This window comes from Trachurus japonicus, chromosome 10, assembly GCF_045865225.1.
Source record: "Trachurus japonicus isolate A0001 chromosome 10, Traja_1.0".
Classification (NCBI taxonomy): Eukaryota; Metazoa; Chordata; class Actinopteri; order Carangiformes; family Carangidae; genus Trachurus; species Trachurus japonicus.
The window spans coordinates 24,792,313-24,809,709 of NC_140916.1; the positions used below are offsets into that span (position 1 = coordinate 24,792,313).

Here is a 17,397-nt window from a genome sequence, read left to right on the forward strand (position 1 = left end):
CTTACTATGTCTGCGTTGTACAAGGTCAAGTACTGTACAGCGCACCAGGCTCGCTGCTGAGATGCTGTCAACCCCCCCAACCCTCTTAGCTGTGCACACACACAAACCGACTTTCTGTTTTTGTATCACAAGCATTTGATTCTCCCCTCTACTCTTGTCTTCCAGATTGTTGACCAAGGCAAGAATGCAAAGAGCTACCACTACATCCTGGCTAATCTGGTAAGGGCACAGCACTGTATTTTTGTATATTTAGATTTCTGTGTTGTCTCTTCACATGCTCGTCGGCATACTTTCAAACCCTTACCTTATTTGCATGTTGAATATGGCGCTGTACACATGATTTCTTCCATCCAGCACTTTATTACCAGTTTAATAGATTTGTAAGGGCCTAAGAAGCTCTTAAACAATCAGGTGTTGTGTCTCTTATGTTTTTCCATCCCATTTTCCTCTCCAGCTATATCATATGCTTTCCCTGCACTCTCAAACCTGCAGACATAACAACAGCACAGTAGCAGACTTACAGTGAGGCACAGCTGGGAAACCTGTGACAGCCGGAGACAGAAATCAATGCTCACAGCGACAGAAAAAGGTCACAGAGCCAATGTATGCAAGCTTATATCCATTAACTCTCTTTGTCTGCTGCCATTTTCTCAGTGCAAATTGTATGTAGACCCCTACAGCAATGAGCAGACTCACTAAATGCAGTCAAATGAAGAGAAAATTGACATAAACAGAAGCTTTAGTAATAACAGTATTAATATGCAGCTGCTGGCTTGAACAATTTCTCACTGCTGGGGTTTTTAGATTGGCTCAGTCTCTCTTGTCTGGCCAGTTTAGATTTAATTTTAAATGATAAGATTTGGACGGTAATAACAGCTGATACGCAAAGTGGCCACCATCATTTATAATGGACCCATTATAAAGTGTGTGCAAGAAAATATATATATTTTTTTCTACATCCCTGCACCTTTTCATATTTTAACTACTTTACTTACTTGTGTGTAGGTCGGTCTGAGTTCCTGCACGTCTGAAAAGAAACAGACCCCAGTGCAGTAGAGAGAAGAAGAAAGAATTTGAATAAATTCTTACATGTAGTTAAAATATCTGTCTGAACCCCCCCATGTCCAGTGTTAGAAAGGCTAGTTTCTATAGTAACCTCTTCAGCTCACTGCACTGCATTAGCGCACACATGGAGCAGAAAAAAAAGACAACTCTGTCTGCTCAGCTGAGAAATATGGACACCTGGCAACACACACAGGTACAGTACAGTGGGGTTTGAACGCCGCCCCTCTTCCTTGCCTCCATTTGTCTCCTGAAGCTTGAGCTAGCCTTCGTTTTGTACCAGTCCAACCTTTGGAGAAAGATAAAGGGCATCAAACAATTCAAATATTGTGCTACTTAACAGCCTGTCACTTCTTTTTGGCTTCATTGGTGCTTACTGTATGGATATGAAGATCAGAGAAAGTAAACAAGGGAGAGTTTGAGACAGACATGTGGCCAAGAGAGAGCTGAACATCAGATAACATCAGAGCAGGGAAGCAGGGAAGAAATGAGAAAGGATAGAGAGGTATGCTTTGTCAGACGGATGCCTGGTGAGCAGGAGACAATCCAGTGAGGCACCTTTCCTTCTCATCAGTCAAAACTTTGCTCTTAAATCACAGCCAAATCCTCTCATCCCCTCTCCCACTCTGTCTCTCCTCCCACCCCATTCCCACTTGTCTGCCTCTTCTTCCCCCCACGCTAGCAGTCGGCCTACGGAGAGACTGAAGCTGCCTCTCTTCCTCTGCTGCCTCTCTGAAAAACAGTCTCCTGCACATAATAGTCAGGGGAAAAATACAAGTAGGAGATACCATTACAGTAAATCACTTCCTCTCGCCATGCTGCTCTGCCTGAGGCATCCCATGCATTGTTCACAGTAGCCCATAAGGGTTTGATCCTGCCACTGTTAACAGTAGCCTATGAGGACAGAGTCTATCAGAGATTAGGCTGCACTCGCCATGAAATGAGGTTTTCTATTTTCTTTCTCACTACTCATGTCCCTCAGGAAACGCAAGGATGGAGTGTGCTTCATGGGATAACCTCTCTAAGTGAAAAAAAAAATCATTATGCAATTAACCCTCACATTTTTGATGAGTGGGTTTAAACTATTACTACAATGCACTCTCCAGAAGTATGACCCTCATAGGATTGTCTGTTTGTGTCCCCTTACCATCACTGTCATTTGTTGAGTGTTTTTTCAACAAACAACGAAAGCAACAATTAATGGAAAGGTGCAATAAACTAATATTAGTCAGTCTAGCAGGAATGTGTTCTTTTCTTTTTTATCATCCATTTAATCATTTACATGTAGCACAGTGGTTCCCAGCTTGAGGATTGGGACCCCCTAAAGGCTCCAGTGAAAAATCAGAGGGGCTCAAATGAAATGTGTTTTTCTGGCATCTTTCTAATTTGGCTGTTGGTTTGTTTTTTTTGGTAAAATGCTGGATACCATGACAACTTCCTTCTGAAAATCCTGAAGAAAAAAACTCAAAAGATGTTTTTTTTACTTAGACTTTCTCTTTGAAGTGCTCACTGCTGAAGTCCACTTTGAAGCACAACCTGTGACCAGAGGTTGCAAGTAGCTATTGATTTTGTTCATGGGGTCACAATCCAGTAAGTGGGATTGTCACTGCAGCTGACATCAAGACAGAAATCATGGCCACTCTTCATGGTGCATATGGCTAATTGTCCCCTGTTCCCTTTTGGATTCATTCTCTCAGGAATCGTAGACTGACGAACTAACCAACGACCCACATTGTAAATCTTACAGACTTTTCCTGCCTGTCTTTTTCTCTCTGTCTCAGGGTTTCCTGGACATCGACCTGACAGACCTGAGGAAAGGTGGAGCGAACATCACTGGCTTCCAGCTTGTCAACAACTCGGAGCCCAGCGTCAGCCGCATTGTCCAGCAGTGGATGGAGTTTGACAATAAAGACTCCAAAATGCCCAAAGCTGGACTCAAAGTATTTACATCTCTCTCTTCTTTTCTTCTTTCATCTTCCCTAGTCTGTCTTTAAATAAGAAGGACTTGGAAATAAGTACTGCCATGTTGTCGGAGTAAATTCAGCCATGTTCTTTGGAGTTGTAACCACTGATTTTCTGTGTGAGTTTAGGGTTACCTCAACCTAGAAGGCTGTTATTTCCCCTGTCAGATGTTTGTTTGACTGTCAGCAGCATATTGGGGAAAGTTATGAAAGGGTTTTCATTAAATTTGGTGGGCAGATAGCCCCTGATCCTATCTACCCTTGAGTTTGGTGAATCAGATGGGGGATTTCTGCTATTAAATGATTATTGATTTTTAGCCATACAGTAACAACTGTGCAACCAGCTGAGATAGAGCATTGATTCCAAATCCAAACATTTGTGTGTTTACAGAGCCAAAAAATTAACTCAAAATGCTTTACCTCTCTTCCTCTTCTGGACCTTCATCTTTTTTTATTAGTGTTGCTTTTGTTTGAATCGTTTGCTCTGTCGTTGCAGTACACGGGCGCTCTAACATATGACGGGGTGAAAGTCATGTCCACGGCCTTCCAGAATCTAAGGCGACAGAGGATAGACATTTCGCGCAGGGGCAACGCTGGAGAGTGCCTTGCCAACCCACCAGCTCCCTGGGGACAGGGCATAGATATCCAGAGAGCCCTGCAGCAGGTCAGCACACATGCATAGAAACCCGCCACTACACGTACACACATGCTCATGCATGGACTGGTGCGCATAAATTCTTGAGTGGCACATTGGCTAACGGCTCCTGAGCCGGGGCTGGCTGAACAAATTAGGTCTCATTCTGTCGTGTAAAGTTCACATTAAGTCGTGGGAGAGCTCTCCGGTATCAAATGTGACATCATGGGTAGTAAACAAAACCTGCGGGCAATAACACTGGGCTGTGATCATCATGGAATATGACATCAGCAATTGAGTTTAGAGATGTAATATTTGGCAGTGGAAATGGAAATACTGCACTGGCTGTGAGACTTCTTGACAGATCTAAACCAAGTAAAGTCTAGGTCTTTGCAGAAAAACAACAAAATTGAATGTATGAAATTAAAAGCCAAATATGTTGTTTATTTACTCTGAAAACCCATTTACACAGACAATGAATAGTATATAATAAATGCACTATGCATACACGTAATTGCATGTGAGTGTGTGTGTGTGTCTGTGTGTGTGTGCAGCCTTAGGCTCCGTCTGCAGAGTGGCTGTGCAGAGGCCTGCTCAGAGTCAATCTAGCCATCTGCCTGCGGATAGACTGGAGATTGAAGCCGTGTTCGCTCAATTAACTCCATCACACAGCCAAGACAAACACACTGCACTGTACAGTACACATACACGCACACAGTCTGTCACTCACCTCCGTGGGGACCCAGGCACCGTGGGTTTTCACGAATGAATACTACACAAACGTGCGCAAACTACGCTCGACATGCATTGCGTGTAAGTGTGGCATGCAAACGCTCGCTGCCAGAGCAGACGTGAAGAAGATAACTTGAAAATGCTTCACGGCAGCCATTATTTACCCATCTGCCAGGCAAGTCTGAGCCTCTGAGTTGCTTATACGCTATCTATGACTCCATTACAGGTCCGTATAGATGGATTAACTGGTCACATTCAGTTCAATGAGAAGGGCCGCAGAACTAACTACACCGTGAGTGTCATGGAACTGGCTCCATCTGGACCCAAGAAGGTAAGACTGTTGCCTGAGGCTCCAGACTCAGATATTTATCCCTGCTCCAGGACCCTGCTTAAAAAACTCTGCCTGCAAGCTTATTATTATTGTTTGCTCTTCATGCAGTATTCAATATGTCCTGGAAAGGTCTGGGCCTGTCTCTATCAAATATCCAAGAATCCCTCTTAAGAATGTCTTACAGCGGCAAAGACTGCAGAAAAGGAAAGAGGGAAGATTAAGACACGTTTAACAAGCGATTTACTGCTTCTTACTGTGAAGTATAAGAGTAACCTTTTACAGCAGCTCTCCAGTGATCTCATGATTATTCATGTAAATGGCACAGACAAGGTCTTGTTACATTTGCACTATGTTCATTCTTTTAAAAATCCTTATAATTAATTCACTTGTATGGTTTTCTTTCAAATAATAAAAAAATCCGTAATATTTCTAGTGGCAGTGAAAATGTGCATTAATTTAATATTTGTATGATATGCCATATAAATGTATGAAATAAGGGAAATGTTGTTGAAATGCAAAGCACCAGAGCAAGATAGAAGTTAAAGAGAAGGTGCGTGAGAGAGAAACCTGAGTATGACTGACAATTATCTTATTCTAAACGATTCCCACAAATGTAATTTTAAATATAATTTAATATAGCCATTGATATTGTATACAAGTGATGTACATCTCTCTCAGTTCCTGTACTTAAGTCTTCAAGCATCTGATCTCATCTATGTTAAGAGACCTTCCAAAGTCTTTAATATTTTACTAAAAAAGAGGAGAAAAGAAAAGATTGTATTCACAGACATGTGAATAGAAGAAATAGCAAAGGATTTCAATCCAAATCTTCACTTTTAGCACTTAAGTAAATAGAGGTCTTGGATTGTAATTTTCTTCCGTTCTTAGGTCGGCTACTGGAACGAAGATGAGAAATACGTGACCACCGCCAGCTTCATGAGAGGCAGCAACGAGACTTACGGCCTGCAGAACAGAACCTACATAGTCACCACGATCTTGGTAAGTCTGTGTGAAACAGAGTGGTTTGGGGAGGGAGTTTGGAGGAGTAGAGGCAGGAAGAGAGACACAGACATGGAGAAAGTCAGAGTAACATTTTTCATTTTCTTTTATGATAGAGTTCCTAAAAGTTCAGACCCCTGAAATATTTCAGCAGACATCCATGATTGTGTCCTTTCCCTGCTCCGTTCTGCTAACTCTTAACCTGGTGCCCACTCAGCATCTGAATCAGATTCTCTTTATTTCTGCAAATAGAGTAAAGTGCAGAAACTAGTCTCGGGTTAATCGTCCTATACTGGCATGATGATGACTTGCAGGCTCACTACTGTGCAGATTCATTTTACACATTAAAGACAACACAAGGACAGCACACATCTCCACATTTCAGAAAAAACAAGTAGAGCAGAAGGATCCAGTCATTCATCCCTCGTCATTTAAGTAGTTTAAATAGCACTGGAGAACACTTATTTCTAAGAAGTGTCAATGCGTCCTTCATTTCTCTCTCCTCCCATATTCTTTATTTGGCTCCAATGTCACCATCAGGCAGTTCTACATGACTTGGCCAGGCTGTGTTAAGTGTCCTGGCCTATATAACTGAGATGGAGCTGGCAGGGTCTGTGATGGAGGTTGGGTTTGAGGATAGAGAAGAAAAGATTGAATCTGACCATTTTTCACAGCGCCTAGTGTCCCCTGACAGTGTCACAAAAGAAAAGTACCCAGTTGGCAATGCCTGGCTTATATACAGTAGAGGATAATAAAGACAGTTGCATATCTCTGCAGGTACAGGATGTTCTCGGCGTCTGCATCTTGTTGAAAATTTAATATCAGAGAATACTCCATATGTGTGGATGCCTGGAGCCAAGCACTGCTTCTTTTTGTACTCATGGTGCATTTTTCAAGTGAGAATGTCTTTTATCTCTGGGCATTACTGCCGCCATGAAATTTTGGTTGAGTGAGAACAGGCGTAGCTTCTCAATGAATGGATGAAATATCTTAAAACACACACACACACACTAGCCGATTTAAGATATTCTACTGGAGACCTCAGGTCTCGCGGGGCAGTGTGTTTGCAGCTGATCTCCACTGAGAGAGGTTAACAGGATAAAGGGTTTCAACTATGTGCTTTCCTTTAGAGAGATTCACCGCTCAGAAAATAAAGACCTAGTCAAGCTGATGGAGCTGAGAGACAATGTAGAATAACAGGGAAAAGCATCGGTATGCTCCAGTCTTTGCTGTTTTAATAATTAAGAGAGAAATTGTCAGTCTGGCACCTTGTAGGTGTAGCAGGAAACAGAGGAAGAGAAGAATATATAGTGACATTACCAGAGATTCATCTGATAATGCTAATTCCAGCCATATCATACTCTATATACGAGCAGCCGATCGGGAGTATCTGCTCAGCCTGATCGGCCTCCAAGTCGTAATTAAGATAAGGGGAATTTCTGACTGCAGCTGTATCTCCCGAAAGCGGGAAAAGATTTAGTGAAGTGTCAACAAATGTGTGCCGAAATGGCTCTAAATAATAGTCCAGCGTTAAAACTAATACAGTCAATTCACATAATTAAAGAAGGAGCTACATTATCAGAGTTCGTATACCAGTGTACCTGTTTTAAACTCATAGCAAATAGACAGAACTAGGTCAGGAAAAGGAGAAAAAGGAAACAGTTTGGGCAGCTGTTTTATCCATCCATCCACTCGAGAGTGACTCAATTACTTTGGGAAAGTAGGAATTATTCTTTGAGCTAAATGTGTGTTATCAATTGAATCTGCTGTAAAATGAACACCGAGTTAGACTCAAGGGATGAAAGGTTTATATAGATTTAGTATAGAGTGAAGAGAATAGAGTGCCTGCCACTCCCAAGTTGTAGACTCAATCGAATCAATCACTGATTCATCACTGTGATCAAACACTAACAGTTAAATTGTAACCACTTTTATATATAAATGGTGTGGGATAATGTGTCAATAAATGACAGGAGGTGTCAGTAGAATAGAATCTGAGTACTGTAATTGGTTTGTGAAGGTACGTTTGACAAAAAGGTTGGCAGCCACTGATGTAGAGCAATAGCTTTACTACATGTAGTCTATTGGCATCTAATTAAAAAATATATGAAAATCCTTATTTAAACCCCAAGGTTGCAGTCTCCCAAGAGTATGGACCTAAAATAACTCTCTCTGACATAATCTCCTATCAGTGTCCCCTTTTCTAAGAAGATAAATTGGTTTTCTGTCTTGGAACCAACGAGAAGAGATAAGGTGTCAACACTTATTGGGCTGCACGGCAGCAGTAGAGTTTCTGCACCTTATAACTTTTGTTGTAAGGTGTTTTGCCAAAGTGAAGGTATCACTTTATGCTCTTGCCACAATCCCTGCTTTCCCTGCCTGGACGCAAAGACTAAGTCTGGGTTAACAGGAGATTTGGAGACATGAAACTGGACATGTTCAGTGGAGCACTTTAGCCTGGTGCCTCTACGATCGTGGCTTTACACTAACACCAGGCCATGACTGGGATTTTAGGGGTTAGTTTCAGTAGTTTGTTAAAAATAGCTTTCTAAAATGAGTGCAGTTGCTCTAATAGGCTTTCAGTATGAAGTGGCAGAATTCAAGAGCAAATTCTGTCATTCTGTTGACAAAAAAAGTGATTGTTACTATTTTACAGATAAAACTAATCAAGTAAAGTAATGGCCATGCATTTTGCTTAAGTTATTATATTTTTATCGGTGTGTGTGTTTTACATTCGTAAACATAATATGTCACTAAAATACACGTTTTAGTGTGTGTGTGTCTGTATTGTGTCTAACACGGTTGAGTGACAGCGGATCTCAGTGGAACAGGTCGAGGTCGATGAGTCTGAGTCCGGGAGGAATGTCTGTATTCTGTGTCATATCTCTGTGTGCAGGCATGTGTGTCTGTGTTCGAGACTCAGTGCATCTGTGTGTGTGTGAGGGTACACGTGCATGCCCACATGTGTCTGTGTGTGTGTGTTTCTCTGTTTTTGTCTGTCGGCATGCGCACAGCCTGTAGAAGCGTTGCATGCCAGACCTTTCTCCCCGCTGTCTCCCTGGGGTGCCGTTTTTCCACCAATGTGCCTCGGGTTTCCATGTGTAACAATGATTACCTTCACCTCAACCATAAAGAGCAGGAGAACCCAGATAACTGTAACACAGAGGAAACCCCCCCACTCCACGCCGTCTCCAGACCCTGATGAAATATGGTGGCAGGATTTGCTCAGCTCAGCACAGCCTTAGCTAAAAGCGGGCACACATAACAACTTGTGGGAATTGAGGCCCTGCTGATGCTGTGGTGGACAATGCAGACTGACTGGAATTCTATATGAAACACATTTTTCTGAAAACACAGTGGGGCCCCAGGTGTCATGTCAGTTGTAATTTCTCAGGACACCCAATCAGAGTGAGATGTACAAATGCCAATGTGATACGATGTAACAAGAAGAACAGCCTGCCCCCCGAGCAGAGGTCAGCAGTATCTGCTGCACTGTGTACATAGTTCGGACATACACACATGCACACGCACACACGCACTCACACTTGCACATCCTTTTCCCTCTCAGATCCGATGTCTTCACAGCTTTAATAACCCTGTCCAATTCCTTCGCTTCCTCACAGGCTGCTGCATGTTATCAACACTCCTTTCAACGTGACAACACCGTTGTAATGATCATACTTAGGCACCTTTTGTATTTGAATTACACACCATACCTTCAAGGAACAAAGCTAAAATAATACCTTGTAATTTCATAGAATTATCTTTCCTCCAAACCTTTCACAGCAGCAATTATATTTTGGGCCAAGTAAGACTTTTATTTTTTTCAGAGCCTCAGCTCTGAATAAGGGTATGTGTAATAATGTGTGTTTTTTGAATTGCACTGTAATGTACTAAATGTATCCATATGGCTTCCCAAAATGTACACATTATTTAACTTAACTACGTATAAAGCTTTATTATTTGCAATAACAGTGTCTATGACTCAAATAGCTTAACAAATTGTCATGCTGTAAACGTTGTGTTATTTACAGTCACAACAGCTTGTGTCAAGAAATCCGTGTCAGCATAATCGCTTAAAAAAAACTTCACTCATTTCCCGTATGTGATATGAACACTTTATTTAATGAAGAGGGGGAAAAGATCCTGCTGTTACTCATGGTTACCCTATATCTGACAGGAGTCTCCGTATGTGATGCTGAAGAAGAACCACGAGCAGCTTGTGGGAAATGATAAGTATGAGGGCTACATCGTGGAGTTGGCTGCAGAGATAGCCAAACACGTGGGCTACCAGTACAAACTGAAGGTTGTCTCAGATGGCAAGTATGGAGCCAGGGATCCTGAAACCAAGATGTGGAATGGCATGGTGGGCGAACTGGTGTACGGGGTGAGTGGACATTATTGTGTTGGACATTTAAAGCTGGAAAATAGACATAACAGGTAGAGGTTTTAATATACTCCAGTGTCAATACAGTAACAGAAAGGCTGGGACACTGAAAATGACTAACTGCAACACTTTTCACCAGGAGTGTCTTTTGTTTTCTTCAACCAAAGACTTCACAGCATGGGAATAATAATAAATGTTACTATATCACTAAACAGTGAGAGTATCCAGCTATACTAGCAGCGCTGAGGTATGAGTGTTATTAACATGCCAACATGACCATTACAACAATAGTATCATATCTGCGAACATTTAGCAGGTATCATTTGTGTCAGCATGTGTACATTTGCTAATTGGTTCTAAACAACTGTTAGCATTCACAGAGTAATGCAGCTAACATGGCTAAAACAAAACTTTGCAAAAGGTTTATTAACCAACTCTGATTTGTCCTGTGCTTTTACCATTAACAAACTTAAACATAAAACATGAACAGATAGATGTTGCATCCGTTTATAGTCCTGTGTGTTTTTGGTTTCTTCCACCAGAAAGCAGATGTTGCTGTGGCTCCTCTGACCATCACCCTGGTCCGTGAAGAAGTCATCGACTTCTCCAAGCCCTTCATGTCCCTTGGTATCTCCATCATGATTAAGAAACCCACCAAATCCAAACCTGGTGTGTTTTCGTTCCTGGACCCCCTGGCTTACGAGATCTGGATGTGCATAGTGTTTGCCTACATTGGCGTCAGCGTCGTCCTCTTCCTTGTCAGTCGGTTCAGCCCGTACGAGTGGCACGCCGAGGACTACGAGGAGGGAGGCGAGCCACAGTCTCCCACCCAAGCTGCAGCGTCTAACGGAGTGCAGCAGGGCCAGACGCCAACACAGCAGAACACCAACCCACAGAGTCCTGAGCAGACCAATGAGTTCGGCATCTTCAACTCCCTTTGGTTTTCACTGGGCGCCTTCATGCAGCAGGGATGTGATATCTCACCACGGTAAGAAACTAAGGCCACAAATTTCCATGCATTGAATCCACAGTCCTATGAATCCCCTCATTTGTTTGCTGGTACACAAAGAGGCCCTTAGCGCCACCTACGTACAATGTATTTCTGTCTGTCACACCAACGCTCCAACATGCTGTGTTGCTTTTTTGTTCAACTCAGTCGAGTATTGTTTGTTGAGATTTTAGTTCCTTGCCAGTCACTTGTCAAACAGAGCAACTGTGAAAGTTTGATGAAGCACAGCAGAGGGAGTTTAGGATGTAGTCATTATGTAGAGAGTTGTGTTTTCATTATCCTGCCTCCAGTCTGGAGACAAGTTGCCATGACCTTCTGGGACTGCTACTGTTGCTACTGTCAGTAGATTAGTCCTGTCTGTCTATCTGTCCGTCCTTACATTCATCCAACCATCCATTGATCTGTCTATCTGTTGGTAAAGGTAAATACCAGACCCTTGAAAGGCTATTATGAAGGATCCTGGTGTGAGTATCGAGTGGTATGTGTTGGCTCCCCTCGAGTGCTCTCATGAGCTGTGGCATGAAACCATTCTCAAAAGGTCACCAATTAAAAATCTCATTAAGTGTCTGAAATTAGAGACACTGAGGTCGACTTTCTGAGCTTTCCAGGGGGACTTGGAGGAGGAGATGAGAGGATAATGTCAGTATTATCACTGTAAGAACCAGCAGAGACAGGTTAGGTCATGGGGAGAAACAGAGCTTTGGGTCTCTTTAAACATTGAACTACACATATATTATGTATTTGCGTGCAATGTGGTGGTGCATGTACTGTATGCATAATGCATCTACACTGTATTTACCATACCGTGAGGATACTGCCAGTCGTCCGTTTTTTATACAGATTAAACAAAATCGCTAAATGTTAGCTAGACAAAACACGTCCTGGCAGTAACTCCATATGGGATGGATAGATTTGAGAGTGGTATTGATTTTCACATCTAACTCTCATCAGTGTTGGATTATGGCTTTAAAATTGCTTCCGCCAGCATACAAAAACAATACGAAACCTTTTCTTTCTTTTTTTTCCCGATATTCATCCTTCAAATGCTTTAAGATGTATGGTGGAAGGATGAGAGAGGAGGAATCCAGTTGTCACGGTTGTTAACAGAAACAATGTATGGCCTTCTCTGGATGGTCAGACACACACAGTGACGACTGCTGCTTATAGGATCTATAACCGAAATACTCCTCGTGAAGAAAGTGCAGCGTCACTGCATCACCTAAACTCATCAGTGCTGTGCAACATGCTGTGGTGTAAGGCTAATAGATTCGATTATCACTATGTGGTCAGAAGGGTAATGCGGAGAAATAGCAGTGGTGTTCAGTCAAGCTTCCCTGATTGAGTATCTGAAGGTTAAAGAAATCATAGCAATGTGCAGCACTCAATTTTGTTTATCTCAGCTCCCATCTTGTGACATTTACAGAATGTATTTCCACTTTGCTCTTACATTACACAAATATCAGGAGGGAGAAAATCTCTGCACCTACAGGTCTGCACGCGACACATAGGTGCTCAGCAGTACATGATGTAGCTACAGGATCCCTACTCCCACCTGATATTTATCATTTTCTGCCTGGAGACTCCACTGCGCCTCATGCATTGTGAAGCCCATTGTCCAAGCGTTCTTTTCTTACGGGCAGAAAATGCATCTCCAATAGCTATTGATCTCCTTGTGCGCCTTACAGAGAGAGAGACAGAATAGTCCATGTTTCAGCAAATTGTTCTTTCCCTCTTTGTATCCTCACACTTAACTTTTTCTGTGTGTCGGTTACTATATCTGTGCTTGACCACACACAGATTCACATTTATTTGTATGGTAACGGCATTCGTTTTGCCCCGGGGGTGTGTGGAAATCTCTCCTGATGCAAGACCTTTCACTGTCTGTCTAAAAGGACAAAACAGATCACTGCTGTACTTGCAGCAATTCTGTTGATGCCGCCACTGACTGCAAAATTAACCAGCCCCAAGGCATATTTCATCATCGTTTGTAAAATAATCGTAGCAACAAGACTGTCGGCCTGAAGTTCCATTTACCCATTTACAAAGAGAGACGTGACATGCAGTCGTAGCAATGAAAGTATGTCAAGTTCTTTTCTGCCTGGTAACAGCAACAGTTCTCACTAGAAGTATTCTGGGATACTTAACCCACAGCCAGACATGTACTGGTCTTTGTTCTCATTTAAATAGGTTTCAGGTAGAACAGAAGATTTCCTTAGTGTCATCAGTGAGGGTGGCAGCTTCGAGGGCTCATATCCTCCAAGGATGTGAGTGAGATATCTTCCTTTACGTACAGTGTCCTTTCAAGGTGACTTGTATTGTCCCTTTTTATGTTGTTAACAAAGCGCTGTTTGGCCGTCAGTCTTGCAGATTGAAAGAAACCAAAGAAAACAATAAAAAAAGAAGAATTATAACAAGCACTAGTGCTCAGTTAGTGTGTGCAACAGTCCAGGGTGTAGCGATCAGCATGGTGGCGCCTCTTTGGTGTCTTGAAAACCAACACAGTGAATGTTTCACCCCACTGAGTTCTGCCCTGAAGCAAACATCCTCCCCTTGAAAATTTGGGTGACCTAGTTGCTCTAGTTAGCACAGCGCGTATTCACACGTCGAGGTGCGTGTTGATCTCCTAAAGCACCATCAGTGTCTCTGCTAGATTTAAAAAGACACGTGATATTACGTGTTTTGTCAGATGAAAAGCAGTGGCACTTGTAACCTAACATACTTTGTTGTCATGGTCACATGGACACAGTGTGCCTGCTTATTGGGCTATTGAGGGTTTTTTTGTTGTTGTTTTTTTTTAATCCAGACAGTCTTTTTGTTTGTGTGGAAGCAAGGTTGCTGTGTTGGCTCCGTTCTTTAGATTTGTTTGGTTTTAGCTCATACAACCTGTATTTACTGTACGTACTTTGTTTTTGTTAAATCTAATTCCTGGTTTGTAATTAGACTTGAAGAATTTGGTTTTACAGATGAATCGTACAAGATCTATCATACAATTATAGGTAGTTAGGAGGACGTGATTAAATTAAGATGCCTTCCCATTTAGATGTGTAACGCAGGGTCCTACAAGAAGCAACATCAGGTCTTTTCTGTTTTCTTCTTGTGTAACAACACACTACAAGAAATTCAGCAAAACATCCTACAGGTTACAGTGCTGGAAGAATTATTCAGTTGAAAGTGTGAGTCAGATGTAAAAGACATATGAGCAGAATACTACGTATATAAAGTAAAAGGGTTGGATTGGTATAGTATTAGAAATATTGATCAATTAAGATGTATTGTTAGCTGATGTTAAAAGGTAACAGCTGTTAGATACAGTAAATGTAGTGGAGTCAAGTAAATTCCCTTCTAAGATGCTGGATAAATTGCCTTAGTCTTCACTTTGATGATTTATTATTATAATAATAATCTTTATTGTCCACAGTTTGGAAATTTGTCTTTGGCTTCACAAAAACACACAGTAAATAAATAATACATAATTCTATACACATAACAATAAAAAGTGATGCGCATGGTTCTCAAACGGTCTGGAATGTGTTCATGAATTCATTAATGTACTGTAATTGCATTCAGCATGAATGACTTTTTATAAGCACGACACCTTACTAGTAGTAGCCACCCAGCTAGGTAGCATGTGTAGTCGTGTTACGCTAAGCAATAGCTGTGGTTAATTACTGTGTTTATTAACAGCAGTAGCTACTTTGTCAGTAGACATGACAGTTTTTTGCTAACAGGAGCTTAGTGTTGATTTGGTAGCAACTGTCTAAGCTTGAGCTTTGTGTTTTTGTCTGCTAATTGTGGCATGGAGCATAGGGGGGGCAAGAGACTGGCAGCTTAATTGTGACAGTACAACTAACAACATGAAATAAAAGAATCAATGGCAGAATAAAAATGAGCTCCAATAATTATTATGGACATACTAATAACATAATTATTATTATGGACAAACTAATAATTAATGAATAAACCAATAAAATATTGGTTTATTCATTAATTTAATCGTAATATTGAACACTTTGTGGCTACAGTGCGCACAGTGATTGGTAATTTATTGTCTTATTGTTGCAGAAATGAAAAATGCAAGGGCATTCAATGTGTGAAGTTGCTGGGATTTCTGAGCAGCTTCTTAAAAACCACTCATCATTGTGCCTTTACCACTAATATGTGAAAACAGAATGTTCTAGGTGCAGTCATCTCCGAGGTAGGCAGCCTGCAGCACTTCACGCTTTATGCTTCTCCATTTAATAAGAGACAAAAGGCCAAGGAACAACACTGACGATCTACTCTGTCCTGGATTAATCAGTGGGCGTGTTTAATATCCCCATCTGCGTGTATCAGTGCATGTGTGTGTGTGTGTGTGTGTGTGTGTGTGTGTGTGTTTCTATTAAAAGCAAGCACTTATTGCCATTTTCTCTATCTACTGCATAACAGTGTTTGATAGTGGTCTAAAGCTATATGCTATGCATGCCGCTGTGTGTGTGTGTTACATGCTTGTAGGTGTGGTAGAAATGTACTGATATTAGTACTTTCCACAATATAGGCATGCATTCATACATTGATGCGAAGTACAGTACGTGTGTGTGTGTGCGTCTCCTGTCCCCCTGCTATTTATTCTCTGTGAGACCTTGTTTACTGTGCTCTTTCTAAATGTCAGCACTGTCAGTCAGGCCCTCCCATAAGCCCCAGTCCGTGCTGTTGTACCCTCCCTGTGTTTATCTCTGCAGACAGGTGGACTCTGAGAGTGACGACCACCATCCGTCCATCCATCCATCCATCCATCATCCGTCCATCCATCCATCCATCCATCCATCCATCCATCCATCCATCCATCCATCCGTCCATCCATCCATCCATCCATCCATCCATCATCCATCCATCCATCCATCCATCCATCCATCCATCCATCCTTTACAGATTTCTACTGCAGTGGTTGTGTTTGCTCAAGAAATGATCACGTGTGACAGTTCCCTCTCATGTCATGGTTTCAGTGATGCTTCCTCAACATGTGCCTAACACACAAACACATACACAGGAGACTTAAGCGCAATAATGTTAAAAGCAATATCCTTTGTTAGAATCTGAATGGATACATAAATGGATGCATTATTACTGTGAGGTAGCCGCAGGACAAAATGTGGTGTTTTGTTGTAGATTTGAATGTGTCTCAGCTCTTTGCTTCTAAACATCATGGTGGGCGAGCTGCCTTTATATTGTTGTTGTTATAGCACCAACAAAATAGAGCAAAGGGGATTAAGTTTAGGAAGCTGACAGCAGTCTGTTGAAAGCTAAAGAGGGTAGAATTAATAATTTATTTTAAAAAATGAATATCAAACGTGAACTTGACTTGACTTGGCTCTCATCGTCCAGTGGGAGCTCTTGGTATGGAAGACAACTTGAGTAAAAGGCCATCAGTTCATGATGTTCCTCCATTGAGTGTGTTTTGAGATGTTTGTGTCTGTGTCTGATGTCTGTGTGTGTACCAAGGTGTGACTGTGTGTGTCTGAACTGCAGGGCCCCGTGGAGTTGTCTCCTCTCCTCAGTGCCTGTGTTGCTCCTGTTACATGATTGTAGACTGAAATAAATCAGCTCTGTCACTCACACCTGGCCTGCCACAGCAGCAATTTCTCAGTCTGGCGGTCAGAATCATTCAATAATGGATTGTGTATGTGGTGTATTATAGGTTCAGTATTTCTCAAACTGAGTTTTTTGTCATGCAGTAATGCTTGTTTTCCTCTCTGAAACACTAAACAGGAAGGGAGCAGAAACACAGCAGCCTCAATATACATAGATCTACTCAAGAAAATGAACAGTTCCTTTCTCCTAAGACTTCGACCCAGACACAGCAACAGTAATAAGTGTGAAAAACAAAGACACAGTGTGAAAGTGGATCTTCATGTGCTTGGCAATTAACTATATTTCATATAATTTTACATACTATATTACTCCTGAATATTTCCCAACGATGCATACTTTATCATCTTGGTCAAAGTTACAATATTGGCTTGTGTTAATATTATTCAGCACAGTGGCTCATTTAAAAACTGTGAAATATTTTTAATGTCAGAGTGTCCTTGAACACAACCCAGCACAGAGAGCTTTCAAAATGGTCCCCACATGCAGCTCTATTATGGCTGGGTGATAATGGAATTTGGACAAATAAAGACAACAAAATGTTCACTGTGGGAAAGAATTAATCTCAGTGAAGTTTTCAGCTATTTACAATTTGATGTTCGCTACTCGGAGGGAATGGAAACCACTGGCTGCTTGCTGTCAGGTCTGAGACAGGGA

The 17,397-nt window shown here is 41.7% G+C and overlaps 1 protein-coding gene across 5 annotated transcripts in view; it reads left to right on the forward strand.

Annotated features, from left to right (window-relative positions):
* Window positions 1-17,397, forward strand: part of gria1a (glutamate receptor, ionotropic, AMPA 1a) — a 64,741-nt gene that overhangs the window by 23,730 nt on the left and 23,614 nt on the right. For all 5 annotated transcript variants that reach the window (XR_015036776.1, XM_085788348.1, XM_085788346.1 and 2 more), the window contains exons 5-11: window positions 166-219; window positions 2,844-3,002; window positions 3,520-3,687; window positions 4,616-4,720; window positions 5,609-5,719; window positions 9,900-10,106; window positions 10,649-11,094. Coding sequence is in view for 4 of the 5 variants with exons in the window: in XM_085788348.1 (XP_085644474.1) it covers window positions 166-219; window positions 2,844-3,002; window positions 3,520-3,687; window positions 4,616-4,720; window positions 5,609-5,719; window positions 9,900-10,106; window positions 10,649-11,094 (1,250 nt within the window). In the remaining variant the exon portion in view is untranslated. The remainder of the gene's footprint in view (window positions 1-165; window positions 220-2,843; window positions 3,003-3,519; window positions 3,688-4,615; window positions 4,721-5,608; window positions 5,720-9,899; window positions 10,107-10,648; window positions 11,095-17,397) is intronic.